Raw genomic sequence first — 20522 nt, 5'->3', positions numbered from 1 at the left:
TTAAAGTCATCTCTTAATACTTACCCATAATTGCTTATCTTTTCAAACTTCTTTTGGCAAAAATAAGTGATTATTTAGAAAAAAAAAAAACAAAATCAAACACACTTTGTTGCTATAATTAACATTTCTAGACATTGATGGTCACATGTTACTTGGATCTGTCATCTTGTATTGAACAGCTAACTATTGGCGTTTTCCCTTTGTTTTTGTCAACACAGTAAAGCCTAATCCACTCTTCCATTGTACTGAACCATTAATCCCATGGACAATTTGAAAGAACAAGAGGTTGCATATTTTTCTTTGAAACTACATTGATTTTCTTGATCTGTGCATTAATTTTCAGTGGTACAAGCATGTGAACTTCTGCATAGAGATAAATGGCAGTGCACAATAGTCCTGGTGCATGGCATCCAAATTTAAAAAGCTTAAAAAGTAAACTTTAGAGACAGTAAAGCACTTGTGCACACCACCAACCTCTTTTGAATTCTCACCAAATTAAACAGTAGCACACTTTACAAATAAATTACAAGAAGCAAGAACATGAAATAGAAAAGCAAGAAAAGCAAGAATTGCTTTTCCTCCTTTTATTATCAAGAAACATGAATTGCAGAGGCCATGATCTCAGTGGAATCAAAATTCAGTGGAAAGAGGTGCATGGTCAGAGCGAATGAACACATTGCCATAGATAAGGCCAGCCAAACCACCACCAATAAGAGGTCCAACCCAGTAGATCCAGTTGTCATGGAAGTCACCACTCACAACTGCAGGTCCAAAGGAGCGTGCAGGGTTCATTGAGCCACCAGAGAATGGCCCTGCTGCCAAGATGTTGGCACCAACAATGAAACCAATGGCAATGGGTGCAATGGTGCCCAATGAACCCTTCTTAGGGTCAGCTGCTGTGGCATATACAGTGTACACCAAACCAAATGTGATGATGATCTCTGTAACAACTCCTTCAACAACTCCAACCCCAGAAGCCACACTGTGGACTGGAATTGCCTGCCAACAAATAACAAAAGTTCAGTTTTTGGTTTTCAGAAACTAAGCATCATGCTATTATTTTTTAATGTCTAACACCAAACAAAAAATTAGAATATTACAATGGATGTTTGAACAAGCTACATGCGAAATGATTATATAAAAGATACATTGGTGCAGCTAGAAAAAGTCTTGATACGTTGACAATCTATAGGTGAATTGGTTCATACCACAACTGCTAAAAGTAACTGTTACAGATCCCAACTAGAGATCAGGACATTTCATAGTATATAATTAGATACAAATCTCACCTTAAAAGTCGGTTTTATGAAGTTAAGTCGTCGGTTTTATGAAGTTAAGTTAGACTTAAGTCTACTTCTTAATATGATATTAGAGTCATTTTGAGTTTATCCTAACGATTGTTTGTTGGGCTTATCATCTATAATATATAATCTCATGCTACCAACTCATCGACTAGAGATTATGACATTTCATAATATATAAGTAGGTGTAAATCTCACCTTAAAAGTCGATTTTATGAGGTTGAGTTGAACTTAAAGTTTTAGCTTAAGAGTAACATTTTTCTTAAAGAAAATATTGACAGAAAATCAATTAATTGGTTCTTTTACTGAACGGAATGCAGTCGTGCAATCCATGTAGTAGACCAATATTTGTTGAGAAAAGATTTTTTATGTGTATATTATAGCATTAAATGGAGGCACCTTCGTTATGATTCTAAGTAGTATGTCCCATGGGAGATACTACTTATGGATCTTACCCGTAGCAGAATTATACTTATAGTCTCTCCATAAAAAGATAGAAAAAAGGGCATGTAAATATGTCCTTGGTTTATGCATGAATCTTCTGATGCAAGGAAAATATTTGGCAAATTCAGGTAGCCATGTGTTGATTCCACAAGTGAATTGGAATCATAGAGATTCTTTGAATTTAAACTTACCAAACCTCCTGTGACATAGTTGAGAAGAAAACATGCCACTATGGAGCCAAGAAGCTGTGCAATCCAGTAGAAGAGACCAGTAAGGATGGTGATGTGGCCACCAAGAGCCAATCCAAAAGTCACAGCAGGGTTGACATGGCCACCAGAGATGTTGGCACCAACAGAAACTGCCACAAAAAGTGCAAAACCGTGGCAAATAGCAACTGCCAGTAACCCAGCAGGATCGAGTGCTGCATCTGATGTCAACTTACCTGCAAGCAAAGTGAAAAAAAAACAAGCCAAACATGTAAGCACAATGATTTCAAAATAAAAAAAAATTGTAAACTTCTACATGGTGACAGTTTTACAAGCCAAAACAAACATTGTTTCTCAAGTTTTCTTATACTTTTAAGGGTTATTTGATGTTCAACCGTGGTGAAACACCTTCAGAACTAAAATGACAGAGGAGTGGGTTGAGACTGAGATCTTGGATTCAATTTTGTTGTGAAACTGAGAAAACTAACCATAGGCTATGGCTGAACCAACACCAGCAAAAACAAAGATCAAGGTTGAATGGAACTCAGCAATATAGGCCTTGATTGAGCTGAAACTGAAAGAATCATCAAAGCGTCCGAAGGCAATGCCACCCATCTTCAGAAGTTTCTAGGGGAACTGCTAAAGATAGATAAAGAAATGTTCCAAATAAGAGAGGTAGTAGTACAAAAGGCTTCTCTGTTGGGGTTATATATATGCAGCAGAAGTTATCAAACACAATGTCAAGGTTTATTTAAGAATAAAATGTGTTATACATATGTTTTAACCTTTAATCTGTTTTATAAACAATGATTTTTTTGAAGTTTGCTTAATTGTGACGATGCATTTCATTCTCAGATATATACTTCAGATATCGACTAAAAATAATGACATTTTATATTATATAAGTGGATATAAATCTCATCTTATAAAGTGTTTTATAAGATTAAATTAACTTACTAAAACTAATCTTAATTATCTTGAACTAAATTTTAATCTTCACTTAATTAGTTGATTACAGTTTCTGCTACCATTGTTGTAGTTTATGGATTTGTTTGCATGATAAAAGGGATGGTTAAAATGTGAGACATATCCATGCACATATCCTATCAGTTCTTGAGTGGCAAACTTAGCTGTCACTGCATACTTTAATAGAAATGTCTGGAAGCTAATGAATGATTCCTCCATGTGAGAGAGTGGAAGAGGTGATGTTTGGTGGTGGGGTAGAATGTGAAGGAAATAATCATAAAAGAAAAGTAAGAGTGGGGAGAACATGAATAGGTTTGGGCCACAAATAGCACCGGCCATGCTCTAAAAAATGGCAGAGAGGTTGTGAAATTTGAAAATGAGTGAACACAAATTTCTGGGTGTCTATGATTTTGAGTAATTAATGTATCAAAAATTGGTTGTTTAGGCCTATGTCATGGATAACTTGGTCGGCCAATTGGTGCTGAGCAAGTAATCATTTTGACTTTTTGGCGCTTCTGTCACAAGTTTTTTTTCTTTTTCATAAAAAATGCTTTGTTAATTATCACTATGTCATCATTAGTTTATGAGCAATTTTAATGATTATGAATTGTTAATAGTATAAACTTTTACAAGAAAAAACATCAATTTACTGTTTATTTTTTAATTTTTTTATTAAAAAGTAGATTTTAAGTTTAACTCAATCTCATAAAATTAATTTATAACTAAAGTTTACACCTATTTATAAAAAAGAATGAAATATTTTAATCTCTAGTCGATATGAGATCTCCAACACACCTCCTCATACTGAGGCTAGCAACTCGTGCATGAAAATATATGTTGTGTGTGGTCCGATAGCGGATGATACGATAGACCCAACAAATTCTCGCTAAAATAAGTCTTAAATGACTCTGATACCGTATTAAGAAGTGAACTTTAAGCCTAACTGAACCTCATAAAATCGACTTATAAGATGAAGTTTTCATCCACTTATAAAGAATGAAATATCTCAATCTACTCTGACATCACATCAGTTTATAATCTTTAAAAAAAAATCAATTTCTTTATATGAACTGATTCATAGTTTAGTAACAAATTATTTCAACTCTTTCCGATTGAATAGTAAAACTATCTTATTTTGTTAGTGTATAAAATATTTTCTCTTTATATTCATATGCACCAACAAACCCTTTATTAATAATTTTGTTGTAATCAAAAGAGAGAGAAAAGAAACACTTTTTTGGACATCTACAGGTTATTCTTTTGTCCTTTTGTATATTGGCCAAAAGTTGAGGGTGAAGTGGTTGTTGAATGTCTATGGTTTGATGCAAAAAAACTATCCATGACCCTCATCACTAGTAGAATGGTTTTGTTTTCAACAGAAATAGAAGTGCCATTAAAATACAAATGACTCAAGTCACATAAACTGTTTTCTGCAGTACACAAATTTTCCAAACAAGTTTCAGCAGATCAGACATGTATGTATAACCAGCTATATATTCAAAGTAACTATTTGTTATAGTAAACTTAGAATTTAAGAGAGGCTTAACTATTAAATTGTTAATTATATACTTATCTAAAAAACAAATTTAAGTGATTATTTTTGCTAGGAACTGTTGTAGAACGAGGTTGAGATTTAAAGAACGATTCAAGTTGTTCCACTATCTCCTCGGTCGGTCAGTCAAATCTTTCTTTCTTCCTCTCGAAGCGGTCTTCTCGCTCTTCTCTTTTAACTCTACCTCTCGGTCTCCACAAGTCTAAACTCGGATGGTACCTGCAAAAGACACTCCGATACTCAAGTCAGAATTGAGTATTCGGCACTCAGTATCTTGAGCACTGTGTAATGACATGTACCTGTTTCTTATATTTTGTGTCTATTTATATGATTGTGGTAAACCTTTCTTATTGTGTCAAATTAGAGAGCTGGATCATGTTTAACAGTGTATTACCTAACTCTTAATTATTGATTGATCTCATTAATTATGCTTAAGTGTAATTGGTTTTGTGGTGTCGGTTGGCATAATAACCGAATTCTGAAACATGATCTCAGTCGTGCAAACCCTATTAATACAGAAACTCTACGTCAATTAAAGATATGAATATTCCATAATATATAAATAAGTTAAATCTCATTTTATAAATTCTGTTATATATGTTTTTATCAAATTATTCATAAATATATTGAAATTGATAGGTATAGACATCAATCAAAGATAGTAACATTCCTATGATGCTAATCAAAGTGGTTTTGTACCTGATGTACTTGTGTGATGCCATTGCAACAGCACATGTTTTCTCTGAATTGTTTATTAATGGAATGGAATCCTTATCTGCCAACTGTTGTTAGAGAAAATAAAGTCTCTGGGTTGCAGCATAATGCAAGAAATCTGAATAATATACAGCTTAGGCCATGGATTAGTTTTTTAATTTCAAAATTATCTTCACTTATCTTATTAAGTCAACTAAAATAAAATACAATAAATAAAGAACTAGAAGAATAAAAATGGAATTTCACTGAATGAAAAAAAATACAACACTTCTTTCTATAAATCCAAAAGGAAATTATTTCGATTGAGATGATAGGTGAAGGTACGTAATATGAAAAAAAAAAAAAAAAAAGGCTAAAAACTACATAACCATAATTTAAGGGCTTCTTAACATTTTTTTTCTTTAACCAAGATTTGGGGTCATAATATAAATAAATTTATAGGGTTTTGGAGATATAAAACATATTTAATATTTATATAAAGACTCAATAAAATATAAATTTTTGAAATTGTTTATAGTATAATACAATATAATTCAGTTCATTTCGAATTGATTGGATTCGCAAGTTTGTTCATGTGTGAAATAAAAAATCAGTCATCTATATTCTTACATATTAATAAAAAATGTCAAACTAAACATGGATTGCTTAAAAAAAACTCATGAAGATGATGGGTTGTGTAAAAGATAAACTCTTTTAGATTGTAGAATGTGGAAGGATTTTTTTGGAAAGAGTAGTCGAATTCTGTAAATCGGAAGTGAATTCTAGATTTATTAGGAGTCTGAAAGTTAATTTTTTTTTAACATAACTTTTAAATATTGTGAAATAGATTTTGGATTCCCAAGTGACTTTCAAATTATGTCATTTCAAAGTTATTTTAAAATAGTCCCATAATTTTGAAAGAAGGAGTGTCTCCTCATAAAAGAGGTCAGACCCAGACGACTAATTACCAAAAACACAGGTATCTGTAAAGTCGTAAAATCATTTATGGGGTTGGCACTTGCCTGGAACCGGAAGGTCAATGAAGTTGGTAACTTAATGATAGGGGAGCTGACTGACGACCAAAATCTCGATGAACAACGGTCGTAACTATAACGGTCTTAAGATAGCAAAATTTCTTGTCGGGTAAGTTCCGACCCGTACGAAAGGCATAACGATCTGGGTACTGTCTCGAAGAGAGACACGGTGGAATAGACATGTCTGTGAAGATGCGGATTACTTCCACTTGGACAAAAATACCTTGTGAAGCTTCACGATTTCCTGGGATTAGCTTTGGGCTACTTTCAAATTATACCATTTCAAAGTCATTTTTTAAAAAAATAACTTTGAAATTATGCAATTTAAAATAAGTTTCTAGATTCAAAAGTCATTTTCTAGTGAAAAAATAAGTGAAGACTATTTTTATATTTAGTTTGATAAAAAAATTTGATGTTACTATAAAAGGACGAGAATATGAAAGATAAGTCATGAGATGATTCTCACAAAGTTACCTTAATAAGATCAAATTTATATTTTTAACTCATTACTTCATAAAGTTTTCACAAAGATAAACTCAATTTTCTTTAAGAGTTACTTAATGTCTTTTTAATACCACTCAACTACTTAATTAAAACATAAAAAATTATAAAAAAAAAACAAAATTATATTGACCCTTTCAAGATCATAACATTCTCACATTGTATAATATGAAAGTTATCTCGCAAGTCTATTTCAAAATGCGAAAAAAAAATCAAAAAAAATGTACAATAAAAAAACAACTCCCAAATTTGAAAGCGTATTCTAGATTAAACAAGCCTTCTTATAACAAAGACAATGGACTTTAACATTTGTAGGAGTGTAGGAGAAAAGTATGGGTGTAAAAAGAAATCCCCAAAACTAATTGCTAATGATTTCTCTCTTAGGCCCAAGGTTCTCTCGGCTTCTCTCAGCTGGGCTTCTCTTTTTTTAAGAAGCAAAGATGGACTCTTTCTTTCTTTCTGCACTCGTCTGTTTCTTCCTGCACCTCCATAAATTTTTGTATTTTCAAAATATCCCTCTATAATTTCGGATTATGTAATCTCTGTAAGTCTTTTTTTCAAATTCGTAACTAGCTTTCGGATTACATAATCCAAAAGCCTTTTTTAAGATGCATGATTAGTTTTCGGATTATGTAATCCAGAAGTATTTTTTAGCTTCCAAAATATATAATCCAAAATTCTTTTTTCAAATGCGTGTCTAGATTACATAATCCGAAAACTATTTTATGAGAGTGACATAAGAAGGATAAAAATGTATTTTCACATTTTGTATGAGGATGGCAGAAGAACCTATGGAGGTGCAGGAAGAAACAGTCTCTTCACTCCTATAAGTTTTTCATACATCCCGTAATTGTTTACTATGGATAGGTGCTATTTGGAATAATATGGTCTTTTTGAAAAATTAGGGAGTTCTTAAGGAAAATATGGGGTGTAAAAAGAAAGACATATTTTCACACGTTTCTTCCCATCTCCAACCGAATCAAAGTTACTGTGATGTGACAGATAACAATCTTTCTTTTTCTCCTTTTTGGAGATGTATCAAATGATAAGTTCACCAACTGGTAAGAAAGTTGGATTTTTTTTGGATTCTAGTAACAAAAAATGACTAGAGAAATGGATATTAAATTTTTTTATTCTTGACTTTCTTCTATTTTGACTGAAATAAACTAATAGTTTAAAACACGACTTAGGAAATTAATAACCATATATTTTTTAATAGTATTAGTTAATATTCTTTAAAAAAAAATCAACAAAGAGCGTAAGCAAAAAGGAAAAATTGTGGAGTGTGTATTCCCATTTGAAAAATTCCAATGAAAGAAAGAAATATTCTTTTCTTGTTATAATATCAAATATTATCAAAAAAGAAAAGAAAATATTAATGGGAAATGAAAAACGTGCGTGTAAAGTATACAAACATGAAAAAGATGGACACAACCAACTGTTAGAAACCAAACTTTTTTTTTAAAATTCTTAATGTTTAAATATTTTTTATTTATTCTTATCACATGATAATTAAATTTAAATTTAATTTTCTTACAAAACTTTTCAAACTCCTATTATTAAGTTGATCTTAAAGGGTTACATTCTTTTATTACTGTAATCTGCTAGAATAAAATTTACAATTAGTTTAATAGAAACACGTTTTCTATTTATCATAAAATAAAACTCTATTTTACTTCTTACAAAGATAACTTGGCATTGTTTTACATTACAAATGTAGAGTGATATTCCTTAATGTAATCTATTAATGGTAAAATAAATACATGTCAATTTTTTTTCTATTTAAGGAAATAAAGTAATATCACTGTTCAGTAAAAAAAACTGATATCAATTTAATCTCTAAAATTCAAATATGGACTTTTTATGAACACACTTTTTCAAACATCAATTTAATATATAAAATAACCTAATTTATCATGCATACCAAGAAAAATAATATAATACCTCCAACGAATTCTCCACCATAATATATAAAATAATAAAACAAGATGACACCATAATTAATTATGAAACTAGATTAAAAATAAAAGTTTAGTGTTTAATTAAAAATTAGACGGTTAACTACTATCTTGTCTGAATAATAATAGGTAAGAATTATTTTTTATTATAAATTTATAAATATTTTTTTTTGTTATTGTTTTTAGTTGAAAGACGAAGAAAATAAGTGAAAGTTGATTCCACGAGTTTATATTTGGTGCCATAAATTGTCTTTTCTTTCTCTGTCGTTCGTCGTCTTCCGTTCTTCCCCAAATCTCACAACCCCATCGGAGGGAGCTTCGTTGTTCATTCGATTCACCTCCAAAGTTTGCGACTTTTCGAACCCCTAATTGGATTTTCTATCTGGGTGGTCGTTTCTTGATCGATCCGTGGGTTTAAGTTCAGAGAATTAGCATTCGTCTCGGGTTTTGATAAAGTTTACGCATTGAAAAATCCCATTTGGGGAGTTTAGGGTTGTTGTGATCTGGGGAAAAATGGAATCTAGTCGAAGAGCGGTGGAATCGTACTGGCGGTCGCGGTTGATCGATTCAGCTACGTCCGATGAAGATAAAGTCACACCCGTTTACAAATTGGAGGAAATCAGCGAGCTTTTGCGTTCTTCGCATGTTAGTATTGTGAAGGAGATTTCGGAGTTTGTCTTAAAACGTTTGGAACATAAAAGCCCAATTGTGAAGCAGAAGGTACTTAAAAATCTATTTGGTTTTGGTTTATGTAACCTGATTGAGATTGGATGAGTTGGATCTGGGTGGTTCAAATTTCAATTTTTTTATTTATTTCTATACTCTTTTTTTTTTGGGGTGTGGGAGTTTTTGGAATAGCTGCTAGTGTTAGTATAAGGGGTGAAAGAGATGGTGGATTTGAAAATTGAGATAGTTGGAATTAGCTTCGTAGTCATAGAGTGTGAAGTTGGAGGTGGGGATATGAGAAAGGGTGATATTGGTTTTTGGTGTCAGAGTTTGGAAATTGCATCATATATTATTTATCTAAACTCTTTATGCTGTGTTACATGCTTTTGTTAATGTTGGCAGGCTTTAAGATTGATAAAGTATGTGGTTGGGAAGTCTGGTGTGGAGTTCAGAAGGGAAATGCAGAGACATTCAGTGGCGGTTCGTCAGTTGTTTCACTACAAGGGACAGTTGGATCCTTTGAAAGCTGATGCACTGAATAAGGCTGTGAGAGACACTGCTCACGAGGCTATCTCTGCCATATTTTCAGAAGAGAATAGTAAGCCAGCACCTGCTGAAGATCTAAACCGGCGGATACAAGGGTTTGGGAATAAAAACTATGAGCCGCCACAGGAAGATAAGAAATCTTTTATCAGTGAGGTTGTTGGTATTGGAAGCGCGTCAATTAAGCAAGGGATTAATAGCTTAACACAGGGACATTCGCTGATGAAAAATGATCCTGGCAGCTACAGAAGTCCAAATCTTCGAAGATCATTGACCAATGAAGCAGAATATGGTGACAGATATGAGCCAGCTTCGAATCATAATGAAGCTCAGAGTAGTTTTGGAGGCTCAAAGAATCAATCCTCTGGTCCTTGGAATCAGGATTCAAGAGTAACGAAGACGGAAACATCAAATGGAGAATCTGGTGCAAGTTATGTAGAGAGTAAGACAAGAGAGCTTAAGTTGCTGGAGACAATTGTAACTTCAGGAGGTGTTCGCCTGCAACCCACTCGAGATGCAATTCAAGCTTTCCTAGCAGAGGCTGCAAAGTTGGATGCACTTCCTTTATGTCATGCCCTTGAACTGAAGCTTCAATCTCCAATTTGGCAGGCATGTCTATTATGTTGATTTTTCTACAGAAATATAAATTTACACGTGAAAGACCATGTGAAGTATACAGACATGCGCTTGTTTATCTATATAAGTCTTTAGGATTTACAGATTATTTTCATTCCAAGTATTTTGGGATCACAATATAGCTGACTTTACATTATATCTTTATTTGCATTGATATTTTTTTTAAACATGTGTGAATAATATTTGCAGGTTCGCATGAAAGCTGTTTGTGTCCTTGAATCCATTCTTAGAAAGAAGGATGATGATCATTTTTCACTGGTGGAATCTTACTTCACTGAAAACCAAGATCTGGTGCTGAGATGTTCTGAATCGCCGCAAGTTTCTTTACGGGAAAGGGCTGTGAAGGTACCCTCATTATCTACCTAAATGAATAGTTATTATATTAAAATTCCATCTCGATTATTTTACACTTTACACTATTTCAATTTATTTTTGTGTGATTAAATTACCTCAAGTTTTGGTAATGAAAAAACAGATGAATCAGGAAGAGGAAAAATTGGTCATATAGTCAACTAAGGTTATAATAGATCACTATTTTGTACTGAACTTGTGGTTATATATTAATCTAAAAATATTCAATAGTGACAGACTAAAGTCAGCTGTGCATAATGCTATTGCTGTCCCTTAAGTAACGGTGGTACTTTGGATAATATCATCAAAGGTTTCTAAGCTAATGTGATAAGCAAATTTAGAGAGCTCTAACCACTCAGGTTTGAAACTTTGGTTCTAAACTTTTTAGACTGAGTAGGTTGGATGCTAATTATTATAATGGAATCTGAATTGTGAAACAGAACAGATTTGATAATTAATATTTTGTTGTTAGCTTTGAAAGTATGGATACCAGTAAGAAATTCCCTGTGAGTCTCAAACCCTTGTAAATGTGCTGTTTTTTTTACGCTATAGCAAATGTCTAAAGTGTCATTTGTAAATTTTTAAAATATGAGCTAATAATAAGTTTAAGATCAACCCTTATAATTTAATTCGGCACTTGGCCCCTTGATGGACAGGTTCTTGGTCTTTTAGGTGGAGGCCAGCCAAACAGCTCTGCAATTAATTCAGAGAATGCTGTGAAAACAGAGAATGCTGCTGTTGTGGAGCTGCCTAACTTGATAGACACTGGTGATTCAGATGATTATCACGGAACTGAGGACACTCTAAAGAGTACAACAGATCAAAATATATCAACTTTGACATCCCCTCCTCTGGTTGATGATTTATTTGGAGATTTCAGCAGCTCTATTGGAGCTAGTCAAGAAATAAAAAATGAGGATGATCCATTTGCTGATGTTTCATTTCACACAAGTGAGAACAAGGACCATGCTGATGATCTCTTTTCTGGGATGACTGTTGGCAATGATAAACAGAGCAATCATGGGAGTCACAGGCAGGGGAATATCAGTGATCCTCAACTTTTTGACATTTTTACTTCCAATTCTGAGCAGGGAAACCATAAGGAGCTTGTTACTGATTTAATGGCCGGCCTATCAATGGAGGAAAATACCTCAAGTACGAAGCACACAGGAACATCTCCTTCCATGCAATCTGAATCTTTATTTTCAGGCTTAACTGACCATATTCCTTCAGATGGCATGTTGAGCTCTCAGCCAACGGGGTTGAATGTAAATCCCATTTTTCCTACTGGTGCTCTGCCTTTTAACATGCAGCCTGGTTTCATGTTGAACCAACCTTATTCTCCCCAGTCTCTTAATTACGGTGCCATGGGAACTCTTTTGGCTCAACAGCAATTCTTAGCAACAATGGCTAATTTCCAACACCTTAATAATATCAATATGCGAGATGACGGTGTTACTCAAATGGCTGGACCCAATGGAAGAACACCTTTGCCAGACATATTTCAACCAAGTTTTCAAACTCAAACTCCTAGCTCAATGATCAACACCTCGAGGAAAGAAGAAACTAAAGCATTTGACTTTATCTCTGTAAGTTGTGTAAATACTTTACAAGTACCTCCCATTGGTTTAATTTTTGTTAAGGATGTGGTTTGAATTTTTGCTTTTTGAAGTACAGATTCATTAGTATTCTATTTAGCAACTTGATGGAATTAAATAATTTAAAATGTGATTTATCTTCAAAAACAAGCCACTTGGTATTTTACTGGTAATCTGTGGAAACATAGGTTTGAATAAAAAATTCATTACAGAACACCTGGAAAACATAGCTTTGAATAAAAAAATCATTTACCGGTTTGCATTTTCATTGATGAATGAAGTACACTCCTGTTCATATTAAAATATGACAAAATTTGTTTTAAGAAACTGAATTACAATACAAGTTCTCGTTTGGGCCCCCATGCTGTCCATGGGACAAGAATATTTATTGAGATGATATCTGTTGTTTAGCTTTTGGTGGATTAACATTATCATTGTTTCATGCTTGTAGGACCATATGACCTCTACTCGTGATTCAAGGAGAATGATTTAAACTTTGAATCTTGTGTTGTTGTGGAGGATATTTACGGTGTGGAGTTGCTGGATTGACATTAATAGATCAAAACAGTTAATAGTTTCGTTACCTGTGCAAAAAGTTGATTTTCTCTGGCAATGATGGAGCATTATAAATGCAATTCTACATGTCCATGTTGACAGCAAAAATAATAAATGAGAATACATTTTGGACATGAAGAGATTCAAAATGGTTGTCGCTTTGAATTAGATTTTAGCATAAGAATGTTGTGTAGAGAACTGTAATGTTTTATTTTCTTGAGTATGTTGTGTATGTAGTTAATGGTTGAGATATTGCAACTGTAATTCAGGCTTCAAGTAAAATACAACTCTTAGATTTTTCACATTCATGTTTATTGGTATCCATTATGTGTGAAATGAAGAACTGCCTTGTACACTACGCGGAAACTATGCTGGAGCCTTTGTCAGTTTATGCGGATGGTAATCAAAGACCAATACAGTGGAGTTATAATTGTATATATTATGCTCTAATTGCTGCTGCTACATAAATTAATATTTTATATAGATTTCAATTCATACTTATAATCTATGTACTTAATTTGAAATCAATTTAGATGTAAGTTTCAGGATGAGGGTAGTGCAGGCTAACAGCAGGGATCTATTAAACATGCTTCCCGTGTAATCAAATTGAGTATTGTATTGCAGGGCATTCATTTTAACGTTTAAACGTGATAATCTATATATTTACTAATTAGCAAATAGATGAATGTGAAGTACATTTTTTTTATCTATAATCATGACACTAATACCTCATTGCATCAATACATATTTGTATTAGCACTCCTTCCAGAAGTACTTTCAGAATAATGGATACAAAAAGTTATCTTACTCCAAAGGTATGTTCAGCACCCTAAAATGTATTCATGATAGCTATCCAAATATACATAATCCCTTTGGATACTGAAGCAACTTGGAAGGACTCTGCAATAATTTTCTACTTTTGACCAATCACTATGAAGTTTAATTCGAATGATTAAGCACTGACACTATGAAGTTTGATTCGAATGATTAAGCACTGAGCCAAATGGTCATGCTCAAGAAATGGTTGCTGGTTGATCTACAAGGTCAAACTGAGCCAAATGTAACTGGCCACCCATCTCTCTAATCTGCTTTATTTGCTTTACAACATCCAAGCGCTCTGAAGAATAAGATGAAGGGATCTGCATAAAGTAGCAAGCATCATCATGAGTAGGGTCAAGACAAAAGAAAATCTTGATAGACAAGGCAGCAACAAGTTACCAATAATGGCATATACTTCTTGATAGCTGCCAGAATGGCTGCATGGCCTACAGCTGTTAACTGAAAATCAAAATCAATGTTACATTGAAATTTTTCCAGCACAGTTCTCCCAGTAATAATATAATAGGTACAGTGTATTATAATTGCATATTCAGTGATCAATTCCTCTGTCTGCATCATTCCAAATAAGAAAGGAAAATTTGTAAAGTATATATTTCTCCTAGTCTCACATTTTCTCCCCTGTAATTTTTCCTCTCAAATGAAGTGGTCATCCTTTAAGAAAATGCTAGAGTAGAGATACTAGAAACAGAAAAAAATAGGTTATGCACTAACAGTGAAAAACATTTTTATACTCACAGGAAGTAGCATCAAGATTGTCACTGGAATTAGCACAATTATGTCAGTCAAGGTTCTATTTAGCCTCTTTCTTTGACTCCCCGAAGGCTTGCAGCCATGCATTTGCCTTGAAAGTAGCTCTAAAGCAACCATAATGTCTATGAAGAGCAATACAGTACCCATCCAGAGGTCCTAGTAAAATATTCCACACATTAAAAACGTAGAGTCATGGCAACTTACTCATTTACCAGAAGCACACTATTAAAACTCTTACTGCACTTGTGGATGCCAATTTTATCATGAATCTCTTGATAAAATTTTCACGCTGAGGATTTGACTTGTCAATGCAAGAGTCTTTCTCATGTGTTTTCTTACTTGTGATTGCAGAAACTGAAGCCTATGATTAAGAAAATAAGAAGCATTGGTTACAAAGAAGAAGGCATATGTATAACTAACTGATTTTCCACAAGTGCAGTGATAGTGCTCATCACTATCATTAACTTCAATTACAACAAGACTCACTTTGTTTCTAATCCTAAATGATTTCTCCAAATCCTTTAGATTATCTCTTATCCATTAAGCATATGTTGCCAACTACCAAGGATACTTAATGGGAAAAAAAATCAGCAAAACCAACATTTATCCTTGCCAAAATACTCAAGCAAAAATCACCACACTAGATAAAAAAAATTAAATCAAAACCCAGCAGGCAAATTAAAAAAGGGCTAGATAAATTTGAGTGTAGAACTTGCAGCCAGCCTATGTAGCACAATGACACGACACGGACATGGAACACGAATCTATGTAAGAGGAGTGTCTGAGTCTCGCAGCAGGAATCAACTTACATCCTAGTTTATCAAGATAATGAATTTCCTTAACTTGCTATATACCTTGTTATAATAAATCATGTTTCCCAACATACCTTTTTGAAAATACAACTGTTTCGAAAATTACTCTCTGGACATCCTTCTGTAGTTAAATCATGTGACATCTGCTGCAGTTCAAACACCCGAGGTAACTTGGGTCCATTTATACTTCCCATATATGATGTGTGGTTGTCAATTGCAGCATGATCCATGGTATTTAGTGATTCCCTGCAAATAGGCACTAATTAATGATCTGCAACATTTAATGAGTGAAGCATCCATCAAACAAGAACCATCCTACCCTGACTTGTCATAAGCAGCCCAGTGATATTGCAGACAAATACTCAGCAAACCCTGACTAGGATGTTCAAAAGAGAATGAAAAACATACAATGTTAATAGTAACTGTTGTTAAACAAAGAAAGTTAAACTATTAAGAAGTGAACTTTAAGTCTAAATCAACCTCATAAAATCAGCTTTTAAGGTGAGGTTTGCACCCACTTATATACTATGAAATGTCCTAATCTATAGTCGATGTAGGATCTCCAACACACCCTTCTCACGCCGAGAGTGACAACTTGTGCTTGATGGGCTTATCAAGCCACCCACTATCTGGCTATTATCAAACCACTCATAAATATATTGTCACACGCACGAGCTGTCACTCTCGGCATGAGAAAATGTGTTAGAGATCCAACATCGATGCAAACCTCACCTCATAAGCCGGTTTTATGAGGTTGAGTTAGGCTTAAAGTCCATTTCTTAATTCTTAATATAAACTATTAAAACTGATATATAAATTAAATATTACCAAATAAGCAAGTATGAGCGTGAAGCTGTGTCCAATGATTGTTGAGTTGAGCGATTGTAGTGTGCAAACCCAGAGAAAACATCATAGCACACAGTGAAAACTACAGAAGAAATTATCTCTTTCTCTGCCTGCCTAGCATTATGTTTAGACCTTTTCTCCTTGCAGTTTATTTGAACAAAGGACATATAAAATTCAAGCCATCCTATCTCATCTGTTACCACCTGTGACATTTAATCCCAACATATGAAAGGTTTTTAACCTCAACCTTGGCTGAATTAACAGAAACTAACCTCCATGAAACACTGGTACACACTGATGGAAGAAAATTCCGGATAAATGAAAAGAATGCCACATTCCAGGTAACTAAAATCAAAGCATTGAATCTTCACTATCAGTATCTTGAAAATTTAAATGATTGAAAATGTAAAAACAAGCAAAGAGATCAACCTGAGGAAGTCCTTAACTACTCCATCAAGATCCTTAATGCCCATTGCTGACAAAAACATTCTAGTCTTTCTTCCAAGATATGTAAAAAGTCCCAATGTGGCCAAACTCTCGGCTCGTATCTGTGAAAGGAACAGCATAAACAACTGTCTGAGAACAGAATGATATATAACCATGCATGCACCTACAAAATAATAAGATTACCAAGATTGGTTATTTGGCAGGCATGTCAAGTGATCATGCAACATGACTAGGAATATATTCTCTGTTTTTATAAAACTGAAAAGGAAAAAGGCACTATGACTAAGTATGTCCTCTTCATGTCAACTGTATCAACAGGGCTAAAATTTATCCAAATATGTTAGCCTATATGCTTCTGCTATTCACTTTGAATGAGGCAAATTATTTTTAATAAATATTATACTATTAAGCCCTATTAATCCATCAAATTTCTTCACAATTCTGCAAGTTGACCTTTTGCTGAAAATTTTGCTTCTTTAAAGTGATGCTTTCTTCACTGAAGGCTTTCAGTAGTTTCTTGTGGGCCAAACCAATCCAAAACTCTAGGTCCTCAGTTTTCTCACTGGGAAGAACTTTCCCACCAAAATGGTACAAGAAATTCTCTTCAAATCCTGCCTCAGTTGCTAATTGGTGTAACTTGTCCATAGATGCAAGATTGAGTGAAAAATCCATAAGCTTGACCATAACATCTTCAAGAGACAATACAAGTAAGGAGCAGCAGATGTGCCTAGAGCCAAATTTAACCACTGCACTGCAACAGGTTATAGCCACAATAATTCCTGCAATACCGCTGAATACTTTTCTGTCAGGCTAAATTTCTTCTGCCAAATATAGGCGAATCTAACAGAAATGAGCATAAAATTGTCAACTTGAAGGAAAACTTTGAAAGTCAAGCCAATGTAAGGACATTTTTTTACTAAGAAAAAGGAATTCCATCCAAGGTTCAAAAATATGTTTCTGAAAACAAGGTTGTTTCAAGCAAACCTTCCTGCATATTCCAAGGACCACTTCTTTAGAAGTGGAATAAAATATCCTGCTATCCGTGGCATTTCAGTGTTTCTAAACCACTGCACCAAATATGGATGCTTCATTTTCAGTTGAATTTCAATGCTCTCTCCCATTTGATTCATTAGTGGGCTCAAACTGAAAAAAGGAGAAGTAACACAGATGAAAGTAATGGTTATGTCAGTTGTATTTGACAAGATCACATTCATTATTACCACTAGTAACGTGTAAGGAAAAATCAGAAATAGTGAATGTGTTGGATATTAAAACAGGATATGCAGAGTCATTTAATCCCTAAAGATCTGTTATATGAAACAGATCAGTTATTATCAACAAAGAATATCATGGGTCCTAAAAAACAGCAACAAATTAAAATTCAGTATCATGAGTCATCCAATCAACAAAAATGTAATATGATGCACACCAATCAAAGGTTTGATAAAATTCCTACTTGTTACAACTCTTATATATATGTCAATATTACTATTCACAAGAAAAGCAGAAACAGTAAAAGCTTACATCTCTTTTACTGGGGAAAATTCATTTAGTCGTTCAAGTGAAAGCAATATCTCCAAATCAATTACTGCTTTCATTAAAGCATAAACTGCAACCTACATGCACATGTCAAAAGTTGTATTTTCATTATTAGATCCAATCAACTTTTCATGACGATTTTTCAGGGAAGGAAATAAGTATATGCATCTTCTCATTAACAGGCTTATATCCAAAATTCCCATAATGTAAAAAAAAAATAATGTGTGGGAGAGAACTATATATTTCTTCACTATAGAACATTTTGCTGCATGTACCTGATAAGCAATACGTCTATGCCATTCATGCACATCCTTCCCAATCCAAGCCATTGCAAGAGCTGGACCACTTGCTAGTCCAAGTGAGTTGATTGCTTGGGAAAAGCTCCCAGAAGATTCATGCAATGACCACACTACACAATGCACCCTACTATGTTCTATTCCCTGACTACTGGATGTAACATCAGTAACCTCAACTCCTTCTTTGTTTTGATCATCAGTACCGGAAAAACAAGTCTTAGCTGATGCTGCCAATGATGATGAGCACTTCTTGAAGGATGTGTAACATGAAGACAGAGATCCAACTAACATGCTACTATTCAAAGAACTATTGTTTCTCTCATCTAATACATTTGAATTGGCATGTTGAAGGGCATAACCCGTTGTTCTTTTTCTGACATCCAACCCCACGGATCTGCTTTAGGACGAAACAGCAGATGCATAAACTTCTGACGATATGCAATGTCTAAAATGCATAACCAAATCATACACATCAGATATTTAAAAAAAGTTAGTTGAATTGGAACTACTGAACTAGTGACTAATACCATATATATTAAGAAGTGAATATAAGCTTAACTTAACCTTATAAAATCAGCTTATAGGGTGAAGTTTGCACCCACTTAGATACTATGAAATGTCTTTATCTCTAGTCGATGTAGGATCTCTGACACCCCTTAGGATAGGATCTAAATAATTTTGATACCGTATTAAGAAGTGAACTTTAAGTCTAATTCAATCTTATAAAATCGGCTTATAAGACGAGATTTGTACTCATTTATATACTATAAAATGTTATTATCTCTAGTCGATGTGAGATTTTCAATACAATATATAATAAGCTGCTACTAGATTTCATGCAGAACGGATCCAAGTAACAATGTACTTTTATGTATAATGAACATTTTTCTTCCAAATTGTTATAAGGTCATACCACTCTCAAACTTGTTGATTGCCTTGACAACAACATTAATACGAGGACATCAACAACAGCAGCTCAGAAGATAAAATTTTAACTTTGTAGAAAAGGCTACCTTCTGACAACTTTGGTCATTTTTTCTTTTCTTTGATAATTTTTAATTGGTTTTGTTCCCATGGATGATTGGCTTATTAATTTCATAACTGGGCAAAAAAGGGGTAGCGAAAGGATTATATACAAAAAAATAGAAACTCACCCTCAGAACTCCAAAATTTAGTTATGATCTTTGTGTATAATCTACCCAAATTTCCAAAGTGTGTATATGCATGAAACAAATTTCAACTTTCAAGTAGGAAAATATCCACAAATATATTTCAAATAGTATTTATTCCTTTACAGGACACAAGGGGTTATTTTGATGCGTTTGTAACAATTGTTAAAGCAAAAACAGGAAGGAGAAGAAAGAGTTAGAGGAGGCTTACGAGTAGTTGAAAAGTTGATGCTGCAGATTGAAGTGAGTAGCCATGGAAAGTGGAAAAGTAAGAGAAGAAACAGAGATGTTAATGTTGGAAAATATAAATAATGAATTAGTGTAAGAGCGGTGGCATCGAGGCACAGAAAGAGAGAGACACTAAATTTATAATTAATTCACCAACTCCAACACTTCATTGCCCTTTGGATTTGGCTCCTATTAGCTTTTCTTTCTAATGCTTAGCATGTGGACAACAACACAACCTTAAAACAAAAAAACACAGCACTTGTCCCCAATGGTGCTTCTTACAAGTCAAAAACAACACCAAACGTTGCTCTGATTTAATGAGGCTCAAGCTTCTGTTGGATATATATGGTAGCAGTTCATCTTTGCATGCAAATTTGTATCTATTTCCATTTTCACAGTACAAACATGATTTAGTTAGGACTGAATTAACTTCATTTCACTTTTAACTTTTAGTTAATCTTTTTAACTAAGTTCTTGTGGAACCATATGTAATACATGCAAGTCAGATGATATAACCGTACTACTGTCAAAAGGCTAAAAAATTGTACATAAAAAATACCAAGTGCAGGTTGAGTTCAATTATTTTTAAGA

At 33.7% G+C, this 20522-nt stretch overlaps 3 protein-coding genes across 4 annotated transcripts; 1 reads left to right on the top strand and 2 right to left on the bottom strand.

The window, feature by feature from the left end:
• Positions 1 to 457: 457 nt before the first annotated feature.
• Positions 458 to 3087, bottom strand: LOC137818870 (aquaporin TIP2-1-like). Its single transcript, XM_068622507.1, has 3 exons — positions 2440 to 3087; positions 1937 to 2187; positions 458 to 999 (listed from the first exon to the last, which is right to left on the bottom strand). The coding sequence occupies exons 1-3, from the start codon at positions 2564 to 2566 to the stop codon at positions 631 to 633; spliced, it is 747 nt and encodes a 248-aa protein (XP_068478608.1). The 5' UTR covers positions 2567 to 3087; the 3' UTR covers positions 458 to 630.
• Positions 3088 to 8805: 5718 nt separating this feature from the next.
• LOC137819363 (protein MODIFIED TRANSPORT TO THE VACUOLE 1-like) lies at positions 8806 to 13306 on the top strand. Its single transcript, XM_068623184.1, has 5 exons — positions 8806 to 9375; positions 9724 to 10473; positions 10690 to 10845; positions 11508 to 12440; positions 12901 to 13306. The coding sequence occupies exons 1-5, from the start codon at positions 9169 to 9171 to the stop codon at positions 12940 to 12942; spliced, it is 2088 nt and encodes a 695-aa protein (XP_068479285.1). The 5' UTR covers positions 8806 to 9168; the 3' UTR covers positions 12943 to 13306.
• Positions 13307 to 13677: 371 nt separating this feature from the next.
• LOC137819362 (uncharacterized) lies at positions 13678 to 20061 on the bottom strand. 2 transcript variants are annotated; one of them, XM_068623182.1, is made up of 14 exons: positions 19915 to 20061; positions 18514 to 18931; positions 18224 to 18315; positions 17684 to 17842; positions 17153 to 17489; positions 16682 to 16800; positions 16525 to 16597; positions 16235 to 16455; positions 15726 to 15782; positions 15481 to 15652; positions 14833 to 14955; positions 14580 to 14750; positions 14223 to 14282; positions 13678 to 14143 (listed from the first exon to the last, which is right to left on the bottom strand). In XM_068623182.1, the coding sequence occupies exons 1-14, from the start codon at positions 19956 to 19958 to the stop codon at positions 14018 to 14020; spliced, it is 2172 nt and encodes a 723-aa protein (XP_068479283.1). In that variant the 5' UTR covers positions 19959 to 20061; the 3' UTR covers positions 13678 to 14017. The 2 variants fall into 2 exon arrangements, with proteins under 2 accessions (XP_068479283.1, XP_068479284.1); XM_068623183.1 differs by having other exon boundaries at positions 18514 to 18928; positions 19915 to 20060.
• Positions 20062 to 20522: the final 461 nt, after the last annotated feature.

This window comes from Phaseolus vulgaris, chromosome 10 (assembly GCF_000499845.2).
Source record: "Phaseolus vulgaris cultivar G19833 chromosome 10, P. vulgaris v2.0, whole genome shotgun sequence".
NCBI classification, from domain to species: Eukaryota; Viridiplantae; Streptophyta; class Magnoliopsida; order Fabales; family Fabaceae; genus Phaseolus; species Phaseolus vulgaris.
This window is presented reverse-complemented; position numbering and strand designations above follow the sequence as displayed.